The following is a 17,499-nucleotide window of genomic DNA, read 5'->3' as shown; positions in this document are numbered from 1 at the left end:
GCTAAGCTACAAAGTTGAAAAAAATACCTCAGAGGAAGCTGTGGCAAACCTCTGTATACTGTTGCCAAGTGTCCCTGAAATCACCAAGAGTCAAGCCTGACTCAAAGGAGAGTTTACTTTTTAGTCCTGTTGACACTATCTATGAAAGAGGCTGGTATAAACATAATTCATAGACATGTATACACAAATATTTTGCTCTAATAGTAAAAAGGTATGTACATGTGTGTATGCCTACAGTCATACGACCACTTAAATTACAATAAGGCCTGCTGATAATCAGTGAATCTTATTCTGAATAGCCAAGTTTGGTATTGCTGTAAGACGTACTTATATTTGATTATTTTGTTACCCTTATTGCATGCTATTAATTGGTGGCTATTATTAACATTGCAAAGATAGTTATTCATGACTTGCCAAATTCCATTCCAGTATAGACATAACAGTAGTGACTGGAATTATGATGCAGATTATAGAAACCTCCAAGGATTGTATGCCTCTGTTTTATTGGTATTAGCAAGTTACAGAACATTTCCACGATTTCTTTTACTATAATAATATAGCACAGCTGTAGATGTAAAGGCTTGTGTGACTGACATGCCCAAAATAAAGGTTCTAGCCCTTAAACATTTTTCAGATATATTTTTAGAGATGCTCCATTGTGTAATAAAAGCTGTGGAATCTTTTAGTAACAGCAATTCCTTCCTTTAAATTTAATTATTGTTAAACATATTGTGATATTTGAAGATTTGAATACAAAGTTTCTTTGTCTTTCAGATGCATCATTTCCATGATGATAGTTTTGCAGTGCCAATGACCAGATAATTGCTTGTATTATGGACGTGTCTAATAATATTAAATGCATATGCATATTTTGGACCCCTGTCTTTGGTTTTATTAATAATGAACAGGTTATTTATTCTCTTCCCAATGAAAGAGAGAATCTTGGTAATCAATGAGATGTAAAATTGATGAATGTTTTTCATTAGATTAATGGGAGAGAAAGTTGCTTTTTTTTTTTTTTTTTTTTTTTACTAAAACAGCATTTTTTAATCAGTTGAAATATATACTACACTGAGAAAATTTAAAAAATCATGGGATTAAACTTGCCGTAGAGTTATCAAAAACAGAATCTTTTTCTTCCCTTTTTTTCTTTTTGATTGATTGATAGTTGTTGTCCATGGGAAATCCACAACTTCCAAATGAAGGCCACCACTAAAGAACAATTAGTAGGACTCATCACTTAAAATATCTAAAAATGTGATTCAGACAGACCACAGCTTAAGTTGTTTATGATGTAGCATCTTAAATTATTTTGAAAACAGAGTATTAAATATAAAATTTAGCAAAAAAAAATTATGAAACATTTTAATAATGGATGATTATCGTATGTAAAATAATTCTTTAGCTCTCTATTCTTTGTATGTTTAATAATAGTGTGTTGATGATTTAGTGTTTTCATGCAGTATTAATATGTTTTAATTAATATTGTTGATGAAATATTATTGCAGAAACAAGAACAGTGAATGTGATGTTGAATCCTTGTTTTTACTACTACGAACTGAGTCTTACTTTTGTAAGAAATTAAAACACTGAAATTCATTAGTGGAGTCTGCATTTGACAGGCTGCCTAGAAAACAGTTTATTTTTGCTATCTGGGTTTTAATTAAGATGTGTTCAATTATAGTCTCCTCACACACACACTCCCCCTGCTTGCTGTGTCACAGACGGGCGATCAGGGTGCTTTCAGATGGTCCAGCCCATGACTTTGACCTTCTGCACAGTCCAGTGTTCCCTGGGGAACCGTTCAGCTCATGAGGTCTGATTTCACACTTCCAGGATGCCTCAGCTCTCTTAACAATGACAGGGAGACAAAGCCCTTTAGAACACGCCGCACAGGGACTTGTTTAAATTGGAAACTAGAGAGGAGTCAAGGAACAAGGTTATGGACTACAGAATAGTGCTTTTAATAAAGAGCTCACAGCTCTGGTTCAGCTCAAAGACGGTTACTTCTGTACAATTAATTGAGCCATTTATCTAAACCATCTTAGGTGTCTGATTTCTCACAGAAAGATGCAGATTAGAAATGCACAGAATGGATTTTAACACTGATCGCTTTGGGGGTTTTAGCTTGCATTAAAGCATGTATTTGTTTTCCCCACATGGTCTTAATTTTATATGATTTTGAAAAATTTTAAATAGTTGTTATTGACATTAGAGAAAAAGAAGTATAGCTTGAAAGATATATCTGTTCTGAATGGAAACAAAATTTCCAGAAAACAGTGTTCTCTTACTAATGCTTAGCAATCATGCTTTTATTCATCATACTATACTCCTGAATTTTGCAGCTGCATAATATATCTCAGCCAATCTCCATCCCCACCCCAACTTCATTTAATAGGTAGACCCATGTTCTAGCTGAGTCAGAGGAGTAGGTGGTTTTAGGTTAAGTTCTGGAGATAGTAGATAAAAAGCTTGTAGGCAGATTGTCAGCAAAGTAAATAGTCAGCTGATGGCCTTGAAGAATTCAAACAGTTCCATGGAAAATGTGCCTATTACTACAACAAAAATCAAAGCCTTTATTTGAATCCAATGCAGGTCTGATTATTTGTGTAATCCTTCTGTTTGGAATTTGGAGTGAAGGTATTTAAAAATAAAGTCATAATTGAATAATTGATTTCAGCTGCCTCTTCTGCCATGTTGTTAAGAGAGACCCACTCTTAGTCTTTTTCTAGATTATTCTGAATCTTCACTAGACCAACGTAATAGTGAATTCTTTGTTTGAAACCTGGCCATACACCCATCTCAGAGAAATCTTTTGGGTATTCTGTGTGGAGACAGGTCAATCCACTTAACAAATTCTGTACTTTTGAAATGGCCCATCCTATGCTGGATCAATCCAGAAGTGATAATTTCATCTTGTTCCTGGTTCCAGAGCATGATTTGGACAAATCAAACTGTACTGCAGGAAAAAAATTCCCCCTCACATTTTTTAAAAAGCCTTTTCCCTTTAGGGGTGTATTTCTTTTTTCAGAGCTTGGTTACTGTGATGCTAGCAGCCTCCCTCCCCCCCTTTTTTTTCTTAAACCCTACCTCCAGGAGTTTTCAATGCAGGTCCAGATAAATACTCTGTGTACCTTAGACCAAGATTGCCTCATCTCAACATCATGCAGGCCCTGTAGCTACAACCCTCTAGAAAATGACAATATTATGGTCATGTGCATTGGGAGTGGGTGAGGAATGATATATTCCCCCTCCCCCGCCATCCTCTACTGGCAAATTGCTGAGAAGTTTGTTGCAGTATACAAAATACATACACCCCACTCCCTGTATCTTCAAGGCTTTATTGCAACTCCTTGGGTCTGGGAAGATTCTTCAGAGCTTTGTATGTCTGCATGATTTTTTTTTTTTTTGGTCTCCGGACCTTATCACTTGCTTTCTTAGGCCACTTCTGCAGCATTCCCAAACCCCCAATAATCCTTTGGATTCACAGTTTGAATGAGAACTACCTCACATCTCCTCACTCTCTCTGCCATCCAGTCAATGCCCAAAAGGTCACCATCTATTCAATATTAATATAATAAGATGTTGTGATTGATAGACTAGCCTTAAGGATCACTTTGGAGTGATTGATGGGGCTGATCTTTCTTTATTACAGATTACTTCTGTAGATGTTTTCAGGTATGTTCTTAGTTTTATATACTGTAAGTCTCCTAAAGTTGTACGAGTAAGCAACATACAGATGTGTACAAAGAAATAAGTGTTGATAAATTGGGATCTGAGAGAATTTTGTAGTGCGGTTCTTTACTCAAAAATGCATAACACTTGTATAAATGAGGTGATTGAATGCAGACATGCATTTTTAGGAAATGTATATGATTATGAGTCTGCATATATTTTTATTACAATGCAGACTGGAAACTGGATGGAATTATGAGCAGAAGCAAAACTTGATTGATTTACTCATCTCTTCTTGTGACACTCAATTCTATCTCTCTGCTTCAGAACAGCTTACAGGATATTCTCAGGTAGACCTTTTTTTTTTCCTTTTGAAAGTCAACATGTTCAAAACCAACTGCTCTTTCCTTCAAAGGCTTTTTCTCTTCCCATCTGCTTTGAATAACAAGTGCAGAGCTTTCTTCTTTGCTTTTTATATTCAATCTGTAAATATCTTCTTATTTCTTCCATTTTAATATTGAAAAAATGAACCCTTTTATCCAGGTGAAAGCTTGCTCATGTCCTGATAATCTCACACCCATCTCTTCTCTTGTCTTCCATTGCTTAACCTTGTTCATTTTATTCACTTTAACCCTACCCACGACTAGCCTGGAAGGGGAGGCACAATCATTTCTTTTATTGCTCTGGCAATGTAAACTCAATATTATCCAGTAACATGAGATGTTTGTCTTTACCATCAAAGTTCTTCAGAGCATTATCCCCTTATCTCTTTGCTTTAGTATTATGATAGTTCCTGATTTTGATCTACCCCCCTCAAATATCATCAAGTGCTTCTTCAGTATTTTTTTCTGCCCATTGTGTAGATTCTGCATATATGTTGTATATGGTGCTGCCTCATATTTAACATGAGACTTTTGGAAACGTTTGATTGCTTTCAGGACCAAATCTTATGATTATATTGAAGTAGTGCTTTTCCAACTGCTTTGCTCATCAAATATTTCTGGGCTCAATTCAAAATTCTACTCTGAATCTATTTTACAGATGATTCTTAAATTTAGAGCTAGGTCACTATGTTTCACTAGTGAAAAGAAAATTCTCTGGAAGAATAAAAAGGCAGGAGGCATTCCAGGGAATGTTTAGGTGGATTATCTTAACTAGTTTTTCCACTTTAAAATACACTTCCTTGATTTTATGCAGCCTTTCCACAACCACCTACATCCACGCCACATTTTTTCTCCTTGTGAAAGATTCCCATAGAAATGGTACTACATATCTAACTACATTTTTTTAAAGCCTCTGGCCCAACCTTCTAATTTGCATCTCCTAACATAACTGAAGTGATAGTGAAATCTGAGAATGTCTGTGATAGTGTAATCTGAGAATGTCTACTTAGAAGTATGAGACTTCCTAGAAAGTGTGTTTAGAATAGGAATGTCTATGCATGAATTCTTATGTGCATGGATCAACTAACTTCCAGTAGTCTGTGTTGGGACTGAAAACGCTTGTGTTATGGGCAGAAATGTTTGAGGAGAGGAAGAATAGGAAAGAGCCAAGGGCATCAATACTACCACTAGAGGGGAGTAAGAAAGGGAAGGCACTGGGAAGACTGGGGAGATTATGACTGAGCCAGTTATATATCCATCACCCATATTCTTGTCTTCAAGCACAGCATATTCAACCAGTATTCCTGCTACTGATCTTCCCAGGGTCTTACTTTTCTTACTGCATCCTTGGCTTCCAGCTCTGTCAGAGGGTGGGAAAGGAAGAAGAATTAAGAGTGACTTTAATTCTTACAGTGCAAATAAAGTGAATAATTCTGCTTATAATTCTAAACTAGTGTTATGCATAAAATAATATGCATGTACATACAGAGCTTCTTGCAGTTCTGCAGCAGTTCCATTTGGTCATTGTTTTGTTACGTTAACTCCTTTAGATTACTAATCAGTACTCTCCCTTCTTACTCTTAGCCTTGAGAGTAGGAGGGAAAGAGGAAAAAATATTTCTTTCCCAAGCCTCTTAGAAAGCTAGCATCTTGGTCAAGCTTCTCCATGCAGTTATTTGTGTTCTCCATGCAGTTATTTGTGGTCTGTCCTTTCCAGTTATTTGTGGTTCCAGTCCTTTGATCAGCTGATCTGTTCCTCAGATCAAACTTCCCGACTGTGCTTGCTCCTTCTGGGTCCTCAGTCATGCATTCGTCCTTCCTCCAGGGATCCTTTCTTCAACGCTGTTGGCTGCTTTCCTCCAGTGATTTCTGCCATCCTGCTCCTTGATACAATACAGCACCTCCAGTCCACACTGAAACACAACCCAAACCGAAAAACCTCCTTTGCCTCACAGATGTGCCACTTAATAACTTTTGCATTAGAAAGCAGATGTGCTTATTCTTATTTGCCATGAAGTTAATGTCAACTCTTAGTAGCTACATAGATAGATTTTCCCCAGAATGTGCTCCCTCACAGGTGTCTCATTAATCCAAGAACCTAGTCATCTCCACTTTTCTTGCATTTGGCAAACAGACGTAACTCTAACCCTGAAACAAACTACAACCCCATCTCAATTGTGGCAGCTCACCCTGCAAAAAGCTTGGCATATGGAGAGATGGTGAAAAGAGATAGCTGAAATTAGCAGGCAGGATGGTTCACTGTCCTTATAGAGTAGAAATGAGAAAGAGATGAGCCAACCATCCCTACTTGCCCCATGAGACCACTCTGGATTTTTTTGAGGAAATCTGGAACAACCAAAATCTTCTGGGATTTGGTTCTACTCAACAAGAGCCTATCCAGAATAGTTCAGCAGAACTTCTAAGTCACCATGTGTTTCTTTTGGGCTCAAACCAAAGACATTTTCCATTTCATCACATCCTAGTTTAGAATGCTAGCCAGGTATATATAACTGAAAAGCTGATTGTTTTGTTGCTTAGATATGTGGCCACTTCTGCTGTCAAAATGTAGATAATAAGCCTTTTTGTACCATGTAAAGTATTTGTGACCATTGATGGAGCAATATAAATAATAAAGCAGCCAATTTAAGATTGAATAGTGGCTTATGTAAGCAGGTTCTGAGAACTGCAATAGAGAAAACTATAAAGAAATTCTGGTAATATCATTTTTATGTAACTGCCAAGGTATAGAGATAGAGATATATAGATGGAGGCAGGGGTTGTGTTTTATTTATTTATTTGCATAATTTATATCCCACCTGATTCCACAAATTATGTTCCTCATCTCATGAAACACTCTAGTCTTCCTAGGGAGTTTTCTATGGAAAGGGGTGAAGTGAATCTAGCTGATTTTTCCCCTCTTTCTGCAGCTTTAGGTTACCCACACTCACCCCCAAGAAATTTTGAAATAACATGGAAGGTAGCAAAAACCAGGAAAAGGGGATTTTACCCAAATCTCTTCTTTATTCTCTAAAGCCTCTAGTAGTGTGGGTAGCATTCCATGAGTAGAGGGACACAACAGAGACCTAATAAGATGAAATACTGTTTTGCCTCTATAATTCAAGGCAACCTCAGGAAAGCAAAAATATCCAGTAAAAACAATGTTTATTTACTTTTGTTCAGACACACAAAACAGGAAAACTACGGGTACAAATGCCAGAAAACCATTCATAAAAACCTGTACAAAACAAATATATTTTCAAAACCTGCTCAAATATAGGAAGAGAAGGGGTTTGGCTGAGATCCCTATGAAAGGAATGTGAACAGTGGGCCAGATCCTACCATTTATGAAAACTATTTGCACAGCATGTTTAATCAAATAGGGAATAGGGAGAGAGTTGTTTGAAACTATGGCCTAATCAAGTAAGCTGCAAAACTAACCTAGGTTTGTTTGGGGCTAACCTAAATCCATTCAATTAACCATGTTGTATGGACAGGTTTCTTGGAATTATTAACCCCCCTCTCCCTGCTTCCAAAATAGAAATGAGGTGCTAAAATGATTCTCATGAAAATGGCTAGGAAAACAGGTATTCTTTGTGTTGTATTTATGCCTTTTTCTTATTGAGAGATCTGTCGTATATCCCTCAGTTATACTGTAATAATCTTCGGAAGCTGAATTGATCTGCTTATGTTTTGGATTTTGTGGGTTGCTAGTGTAAGCCCACTGTGACAGTACTGACGAGGGTGGTTTCCCTTCAGTACGCCTACAGACAAGTGTTTTTTTTTTTAATCCTTCTTATTGAATTTACATTATTCGTATCTTTAAATTATGTACTTGTGTTATTTTATGGTCTGATCATACAGCACTAGTTATCAAATTTGCTTATGCAAAAGAACAGTTGCTTAAATTAAGGAATTGAAACTTTGGATATCAGGCTAAGGACTATCCAGTGGAAAATTATTTGTGCAATATCCAAATGGTTGTTCTGTAAAAGATATGGAAAATGATGATAGTGGACTGTTACTTCTGGAAATAACAGCACTTGCAGTAATTCTAGTTGATATTACAGTGGGGCAAAGAAGTATTTAGTCAGCCACCAATTGTGCATGTTCTCCCACTTAAAAAGATGAGAGAGGCCTGTAATTTTTGTCATAGGTATACCTCAACTATGAGAGACAAAATGAGAAACAAAATCCAGAAAATCACATTGTCTCATTTTTAAAGAATTTATTTGCAAATCATGGTGGAAAATAAGTATTTGGTCACCTACAAACAAGCAAGATGTCTGGCTCTCACAGACCTGTAACTACTTCTTTAAGAGGCTCCTCTGTCCTCCACTCATTACCTGTAGTAATGGCAGCTGTTTGACCTTGTTATTGGTATAAAAGACACCTGTCCACAACCTCAAACAGTCACACTCCAAACTCCACTATGGCCAAGACCAAAGAGCTGTTGAAGGACACCAGAAACAAAATTGTAGACCTGCACCAGGCTGGGAAGACTGAATCTGCAATAGGCAAGCAGCTTGGTGTGAAGAAATCAACTGTGGGAGCAATAATTAGAAAATGGAAGACATACAAGACCACTGATAATCTCCCTCGATCTGGGGCTCCACGCAAGATCTCACCCTGTGGGGTCAAAATGATCACAAGAATGGTGAGCAAAAATCCCAGAACCACATGGGGGGACCTAGTGAATGACCTGCAGAGAGCTGGGACCAAAGTAACAAAGGCTACCATCAGTAACACACTACGCCGCCAGGGACTCAAATCCTGCAGTGCCAGACGTGTCCCCCTGCTTAAGCCAATACATGTCTGGGCCTGTCTGAAGTCTGCTAGAGAGCATTTGGATGATCCAGAAGAGGATTGGGAGAATGTCATATGGTCAGATGAAACCAAAGTAGAACGTTTTGGTCTAAACTCAACTTGTGGTGTTTGGAGGAGAGAGAATACTGAGTTGCATCCAAAGAACACCATACCTACTGTGAAGCATGGGGGTGGAAACATCATGCTTTGGGGCTGTTTTTCTGCAAAGGGACCAGGATGACTGATCTGTGTAAAGGAAAGAATGAATGGGGCCATGTATCGTGAGATTTTGAGTGAACACCTCCTTCCATCAGCAAGGGCATTGAAGATGAAACGTGGCTGGGTCTTTCAGCATGACAATGATCCCAAACACACCGCCCGGGCAACGAAGGAGTGGCTTCGTAAGAAGCATTTCAAGGTCCTGGAGTGGCCTAGCCAGTCTCCAGATCTCAACCCCATGGAAAACCTTTGGAGGGAGTTGAAAGTCCGTGTTGCCCAGCGACAGCCCCAAAACATCACTGCTCTGGAGGAGATCTGCATGGAGGAATGGGCCAGAATACCAGCAACAGTGTGTGAAAACCTTGTGAAGACTTACAGAAAACGTTTGACCTCTGTCATTGCCAACAAAGGATATATAACAAAGTATTGAGATGAACTTTTGATATTGACCAAATACTTATTTTCCACCATGATTTGCAAATAAATTCTTTAAAAATCAGACAATGTGATTTTCTGGATTTATTTTTCCCCATTTTGTCTCTCATAGTTGAGGTATACCTATGATGAAAATTACAGGCCTCTCTCATCTTTTTAAGTGGGAGAACTTGCACAATTGGTGGCTGACTAAATACTTTTTTGCCCCACTGTATCTGGTGTGCGGACTTTGAAAAAGGAGCAAATTGGCTGAATTGCATCTTGTTGCTTAAAAGGAATTCAAGGGTCTGGAAATTTAATAAGCAATCTGGCAATAGGATGATGGAAAAAGGAACTGCATGATGTATCCATATGGGAATACCTTGCAAAACAGAAGTTTTAGATAGTTCAATGGCAGAATATGGCCTTTTCATTTATTAAAGAAGTTTATATCTTGCTTTTCTACTCATAGATCATCCAAGTAATTTTCAGTTCAAGTTAAATGTAATATCGTTAAAAAATCAAAACCAATGCTACCTTAAAGCAGGGTTAATGTTACTTTCTTTTAAAAATGAAATAATGAAGTGAGTTGTACAAATTTGTGCTTTATAAGGATATTAATAATTGTTTGGAAATAAAAATATATTTGTCATGTGTTCAACATTTGTTTGAAACATTCTTGATTTTTTTTAAAAAAAAGAGTAATTTTAATCCAAAAGCTGTCAATTGTAGCAGTGAATTCTTAAAATAGGTCAAGATCCAGTGTGTTTTGTAAGTTCATGAAAGATAAATCCTGGACAATTATTTATATCCAACTTAATTTAAAAGCAGAGCATACAATTTAAAATAATAATATTAGCCCAAAAACATGAATCTTGAGTAATTGTCATAAACAAGAAAAATTATGCCTTGTATGTTTATTTTTTAATAACTTTATTAAATTTTTAAAAAGTAAAAACTAACAAGATCTAATATTGAGAAAGAGAAAGAAAAAGAAAGATTAGAAAAGAGAAATAGTCAAGGTTAAAAGTGTGAAAAGGAAGAAAAAAAAGAAAAGCCAAAGGAAAAGAGGAATTGACTTCCAACCATCTTTATAATAGATAAGTAACACTATACATCAAACTCTTACTCTAAGGTTACAACATAACTTCCATTATTTCTCTTGATCCATGTTATTTCTAATATCAAATCCATATAGCATGATTTAATTTTTTCTGTATCCCACCAAAAGTCCAAAAAAGGTTTCCATTTAGCATTAAAATTACACAATGTCTTATCTTGAATCAAAGCCGTCAATTTCACCATCTTAGCCAACCCCATCAATTTCACCATCCATTCTTCCACTGTACGTAATGTCTTATCTTTCCACCTCTGTGCATATAAAAGCCGTGCCGCTGTTATTATATATAAAAACAAAGTTCCATAGGTTCTTTCCAACTGTTTGTCCATCAAACCTAAAAGAAAAGTCTCTGGGCTTGATTGTATATTAATCTTTAAAATCTTCTGTATAGAAATATGTGTCTCATTCCAGAATTCTTTTTGCATTTTTACAAGTCCACCAAAGATGATAAAATGTCCCATCTTTTTGTTCACATTTCCAACATACTTTAGAAGTGCCTTTATACATTTTGGATAATTTTTCTGGTGACAAATACCAACGATACCTCATTTTATAAAAAGTATCTTTAAGATTATTACACAGTGTAAATTTCAGTCCTTTCTGCCACATATTTCCCATCGTTCCATCTAAAAATTATGCCTTGTATGTTTAAACCAACACAGATTTGTTTTACAAGTGTGAATGGGGAAAGATTATTGATTTATGCTTAATTTGAAATTATGTAGGAGTAATTATGCTTTGAGAGCCAGTTTGGTGTAATGGTTAAGGCACCAGGCCAGATACCAGGAGACCATGAGTTCTAATCCCACCTCAAACACAAAGCCAGCTGGGTGACCTTGGGCCAGTCACACACACACAGCCCTAGGATAAAGGCAATGGCAAACCACTTCTGAAAAAACCTTGCCAAGAAAAGTGCATGGACTTGTCCAGAAGGCACCCATCACCTCCAAAAAGTATGCTTTATGAAATTCAATATACTTAAAACAATTATACCATGCCATTAAAGTAAATAGTACATTAACCAGTGGTAGAATATAAATCAGTACCACAAGCTTGGAATATATGACTTATTAATAGTTTTATTTAACTATTGATTTAATTGTTTAAGGTATGAAACAATTTAATGTGGACTCTTTGAGGTACTGAATTTGTGACATTTCATTACAAAATATTTTTATGAAAGACAGTTGTGCTACACTTGTTGGATTGCAGTAGGATCTACTGTACCTTGGACCATTTCACTACAGTAATAGAGCTTAGTGGGAAACATTTGCTACTTCATTTCTCTTCTGCTTTTTTTGTTGCAGTTAATTTTCATTTAATAAAATTGTCTTAACTTATCTGGATGTAGCTTATTTGGAAGGGTATATTAATTATTGTGAGTATTCTTGAAACAAATCAATTTTCTTATCATATAAATGTAATGTATGAAAGTGGTGCAGCTTTGCCATCACAGGCTCACTTGCAATATGTCCTGAAAAGTTCAGTAAGATTCTCTCTGCAAATATTAAATTCAGCAATATATTTTAATCTAAATAGTGCTAGGGCTATAGCCAAACTTTAGATAAAGGTTGTGACATATGGTAACCTTCAAGAAATTTTAAAAATTAAATGGTAGACAGACTTTTATCTATTTTTCCTAGTATATCAACCTTAAATTAAAATTAAACCTGAATATTACTATCTGAACTATTTAATATGTGGAATTTCAGTTATGTCAAACCTTGCTTGTAAATGCCTTAATTTGTAGCCTTCTAAGTTTTAGTCATCAGAATATTAACATGATCAGCATTTTAGACAACAAAAATGCACTATGTACTAAGGCTGTGCAGTCTTTAAGATCGGAAGGGAAAACAGTGTTTTGGAGCATGCTGAGGCATAAAAATTGCTGTCTGCAACACTTTCTGGCAGCATCACATAACTGTGCCTCTCATGCAGTTCTGTGAAAAGGTATATGTAGTTGCAGACAGGTGCTATGTTCACACTCCACCATTTTTGCCTTTAAATCCAGAGGATTACACAGCCATACTTGTATAGCTTATCACACTGCAACATTACTGAATAGCCTATCTAAGATTATTTTGTTTTTATTGTATTAATTCTTAATTATGTAGAATGCAGAGATAATTTTAATTCAAGAATGTCTCTAAAATGATCTTTTTGCAGGTAAAAGTGATCCATTTTGTGTAATTGAGTTGAACAACGATAGATTGTTGACCCACACAATATATAAGAACCTTAATCCTGAGTGGAACAAAATCTTCACTTTGTAAGTTAACATACATTTTTTAAATTTCACTTGTAAGTTTCATTGTAGCTTTCAAAATTATCAGCAAAGAACTGAATTGCTGTAATTTCTTAGGCACATCAAATAAATGTCCTTGGAATAAACAGTACCTAAGATAGTATTAATTGTTGTACACTGCCCAAAGTAACTTTGTTTGAGATGGGCTGCTATATAAATTAGATAGATAGATAGATAGATAGATAGATAGATAGATAGATAGATAGATAGATAGATAGATAGATAGATACCTACAAATAAATATTTTTGTCTTTTGGTATTCTGTTTTCATTGGTGATCTTCAGTAGGGACTTCATAGGACTTCCTATGTTAGATTTCAAAACATTTTTAATATTAATCTCGCAAATGTAACCAAATTTGTTGCTGCTGAGATGCTGGAAGACAGATGTCATACATAGAAATCTTTTTTAAAAATGCCTTACATCATGTAGGATGTTTGAACTATTTAGCTTTGGAATAATTAGATCAGCCTTCATAAACTTTGGAATAGCTGGAGAAGGTGGGAACTGGAGTCCATCTAAAGTGCAGCCTGTCAGAAAAATGTTGGCCCAAAGTAATTGGCAAAAGGCCTGAAGGATTTCAGATGTGTCTTTCCAATACCAACGATTGAACCTGGAGCTGATAGAGGCGCCCTAACCCTGGTATACTTATTTCTGTTTGCTTATTTAGGACTTTAAAATCTAGAATCTAAGAATGGTAGGAGCTTGCCTCTGAATATTTGGACCACCCCCTTTTTTAGGGGCTTCCAAAGAGTTTCAAAGGCATGCCTGTTCTAGAAAGCATTTGGGGATAGTGAGGATTGACCTATACCTATTGGGTAGTACTGTTAGGGAATATTATTGCTTTGATTATAGTGATTCTGTTGTAATGTTCTTTGTTACTTGATGTAAGCCATTTGGAATTGAGCAGCAAACAAATAATAAACAAACAAACCAAAGAGGCAACCCCCCCACACTTCCACCCACTCCCTTGCTCCGTTCCCCATCCGACAGTAGCTTCTTACCTGCCTGCACGCCTGGAATTTGCAACTTCCTGCCAGCTTCCCCACTGACTTTGGTTGTGGGAAGCCGGCAGGAAGTTGCCTCACCTAATGACCGTGGGATTCAGTTAATGACTGCAGCTGGAACTGCAGGGATTGCTGTCACTAAGTGATGTGGTCAACACTTTACGACCGCTTCACTTAGCAACAGAAATTCCAGGTCTACCTGTATGTTTCTTTGTACTGCTTTTTTGTTAGGAATGGATTTGGGATTATTACAACCCGTGGATGGGCCATGTCCAGCCATCTAGAATACAATTTGTGCACTCCAAACACCCCAGATCTTGCCTCCAAAATTCAGTTGTATGACTTGGGGCAGTTTATCAGGGTTTGCATGGTTAAGGGTAGGGAAGCAGAAGCTTTTCCTAATCCCACTCTAATCCATCTCGCACAAAGATGTCTTTCAAGTTATTTCACCAAACACTCTCCTGAAGCCCCTTGAAAGGTCAGGAGGCCAAGAAGGTTTAACCCCTAAGACATGCCCATTCCTGTTATAGAGAACAACAAAAGCTTAGTGATGTATCTGAGATGCAAAGGACTAGGCTGAACAATTTGCTGAATTGGACATCAGTGGCACAGTACTTTCTAGGCAGTTATTGTAATTTATTTAATAAAAGTGAGTTAGATATAGGAAGGAATGTAAAAAAGGCATTGTAATATTTTAATATCAGAAATCTGATGTATTGGAGATGATTTGGTAGATTAAAAGCTCTTCTTTGTTCAGCATTCTTTTTTTAGGATATAGAGAATTGAAGCAGTCCTTAAAAGTTTATCAGTGGAAAATACATTTTGAAATATTTGATTTTTTTTTTAATTTGAAGAATGAATTTAATTTGTTATTGTAGATTCTCCTAATTATATTACAAGAAAAAACAGATCTGTTTCACGCTCTTTTCTACTTAATAACCCACTGAACATTTCTGGTTAGCAGCTTTGGAGTTTTTTTTTTGTTCTTGTTGAAGCCAAAATCCAAAAGGTTAGTATAAGAACATGATACAATCAGCTTTCTAGTCCTAGGAGTCCAACATTCATACTAAGCTTTATTTGGGGAGCTGAGGTGGAGTGCTGGCAACTTCAGGACTTCAGGGCCTCTATGACAGTCGTGACTTTGTCTTAAGCTGTTAATGGGCCCATGGATAGCATTGGTCATATCTTCATTTAGTTTTTGCTTCAGGTTGAGAGTGGTCTGGACATGGTGAGAAGTGCTACAGTTAATATCTGTTCATGGTCAGACACCTTCTAACAGAGTTTCATCCTGGTTGCAGAAACTTAAAAAATTTAATGGATTCCTTATGGGGAATTTTCTTAAGCTAGAGCTGGTGATTCTGCTGAGGCCTTTGTTGACCTGTGGAATGCAAGTGAATGCATTAAATGGACCATTGTCATTATTGTCCTTAAATACCCTCAGAGAAACTGTAGAGCCTGCATTTCTCTATATTTTTCTATAGAGTTTTAGGCCAGAAAATGGCTAAAGCGCAAGATTCACTATAGGGTACCAGACTCACATTAGTGCAGGTGATCATGCCTGTTGTATAGCACTGAGGGCTGCAAAATATTCTTTCTTGATAATATCTTCAGATAGTTTGAACTGTTTAGAGTAATCAAGATTATCTGATCCAGAAAACCTAATGTTGGGGCTTTCTATAATAAATTTGCCAAAGACTTTGAGGTTTAAATAGCTTTGTTCATCCCAGCTGGAATCTTGTTTTTGATGCAATACATTCCAAGGGGTTTGTTGTATTGTATGGTCTTTATGAGATTGCTTCTAATTTTTAAAGCTTAAGGACATGTACAAGCTGTGGGGACTAGCACGTATTATCTTGACACCTTCCTCTCTCAGGTTATTCAAGGTAACAAATAGATGCTGACTGGATACATCTAGGGTTTTTTGAACACATGATGGATTGGTGCTGTTGGCCTTAAGGGAGACGGCAGCCTATCCACACATGAAGTAATCTTTCCTGGACCCAGAGGTTCTTATCAACGACCACTCAATGTCCATTTTTGGCACATTATGCTTGAGATGTTGCTATCAGTTTAGTTGGAGACATTCTAGGAGGACACTGATTATTTCTGCCCTTTTCAGGCTAGGTTCAGCCCTGATTTGGGGGACAGAATCAGCCTCAGTGACATCACATGACAGAGAAATGGAGAGTGCAGCTCTGTTGATCCTGCTTAATCTATCAGCAGCTTTTGATACCTTTGACTATCCTTTTATCCTTTTAGACCATCTCTGTGAGTTGAAAGTTGAAGGCATTATGTAAGAGTCATTCTACTCTTGAAGGAATAGTCTCAGTTTTGCATTGGGTGACTATGATTTGGCATCCTGGCAGCAATGGTTTGGGAAGCCACAAGGGATTATCTCATTTTATATATGCACATAACACAGAGATATATGTGTTTGTGCAAGAAGCTGCTGGAGTGATTATCAGGAATTTGGGGGCTAAGAATTATCAATATGCTGAAGGCTTTCAGATCTAGTTCTCCATAACATTTGAATTTAGTGAGGTTGTGCATATGTGAATCAGCTGAGGCCAATAAACTGAAGCTGTGTGGAATCCTTGTGGGAAGAAAGTGGTTGATACATCAGCTGTTCCCTTTCCTAGTATAATGGTATGTGGGAATGACCTTGGGAGATAGGGGGAAAAACCACAGCCAGGGGAACAGTTGGATAAGAGGCAGCTTAGCCTGCAGAAGGAATGTGGACATGGCAAACATCTCAGAAGGAACCCTCCTAGTTTCTTGGACTTTAAAGGTGACAGGGGAGAAATGTACTTTCAGACTTGCAAGAGTCTGTTCCTGTAACCTTACAATAAAGTAGAATTAGTTTATCTGGCTGTGCTTCCTGTCTGGACCACCTTGCAAGGCTGACACCTAGACAGAGGTAGCCTAGCTACAGTAGTTACATAGTGGTAACCCTCACATTTAGATTACATAATTTACTCAATGAGGGGTTGCCCTTGCATTTGTTCCAAAAGTCTCATCTGGTGCTGAATTCTGGGACCAAATTGCTAAGCAAGGCATCTGGCCATGTTCATGTGGCACTTTGTGGAAGCAACGGAATCAGCTGCCTATTCACTAATAAACCAAGTTCAAGATTCTGCTTGTAAGATATAAGGCCCGAAAGAACTTGGGACCAGTTTGAAATTCAGATTGCTAAAATGGTTAGGGGAGATCATGGTGTGAAGCAGGAGTGACATTTTACACATTTCCTATGGTGTGTCTGCACTGTGAAATGTTCTACCTTAAAATTTGTGAAGTATCTGCCATTATATCATTTACATCCTTTTTGTGCAAGACTTAACTGTATGACTAATTTCTGTTTTGTTTTCCTTTTTCCCACTTTTAGATTAAGCATTATTTTAGCACTACTTTATATTTTATACTTTATACTTTATATTTTAATTAGTCTGTTATAAACCAACCTGAGATTTGTAATAAAGCAATTGATAGATTTACTAAAATAATACATAATGTATATTATGTACAGTTTATAATGTTATACAATTATACATTACATAAATATAGTAATATGTTAACAT

General features: G+C 36.8%; 1 protein-coding gene across 2 annotated transcripts in view; it reads left to right on the top strand.

Moving 5' to 3' along the window:
* The window catches only part of MCTP1 (multiple C2 and transmembrane domain containing 1), a 197,444-nt gene that overhangs the window by 97,091 nt on the left and 82,854 nt on the right, over positions 1–17,499 (top strand). For both annotated transcript variants that reach the window (XM_007425963.4, XM_088130050.1), the window contains one exon: positions 12,780–12,882. In XM_007425963.4, the coding sequence (XP_007426025.2) occupies positions 12,780–12,882 (103 nt within the window). The remainder of the gene's footprint in view (positions 1–12,779; positions 12,883–17,499) is intronic.

Source organism: Python bivittatus, unplaced genomic scaffold, assembly GCF_059951505.1.
Source record: "Python bivittatus isolate LINGU-HERP-01145 unplaced genomic scaffold, Pbiv_v1 ctg000850_np1212, whole genome shotgun sequence".
Lineage (NCBI taxonomy): Eukaryota > Metazoa > Chordata > Lepidosauria > Squamata > Pythonidae > Python > Python bivittatus.
This window is presented reverse-complemented; position numbering and strand designations above follow the sequence as displayed.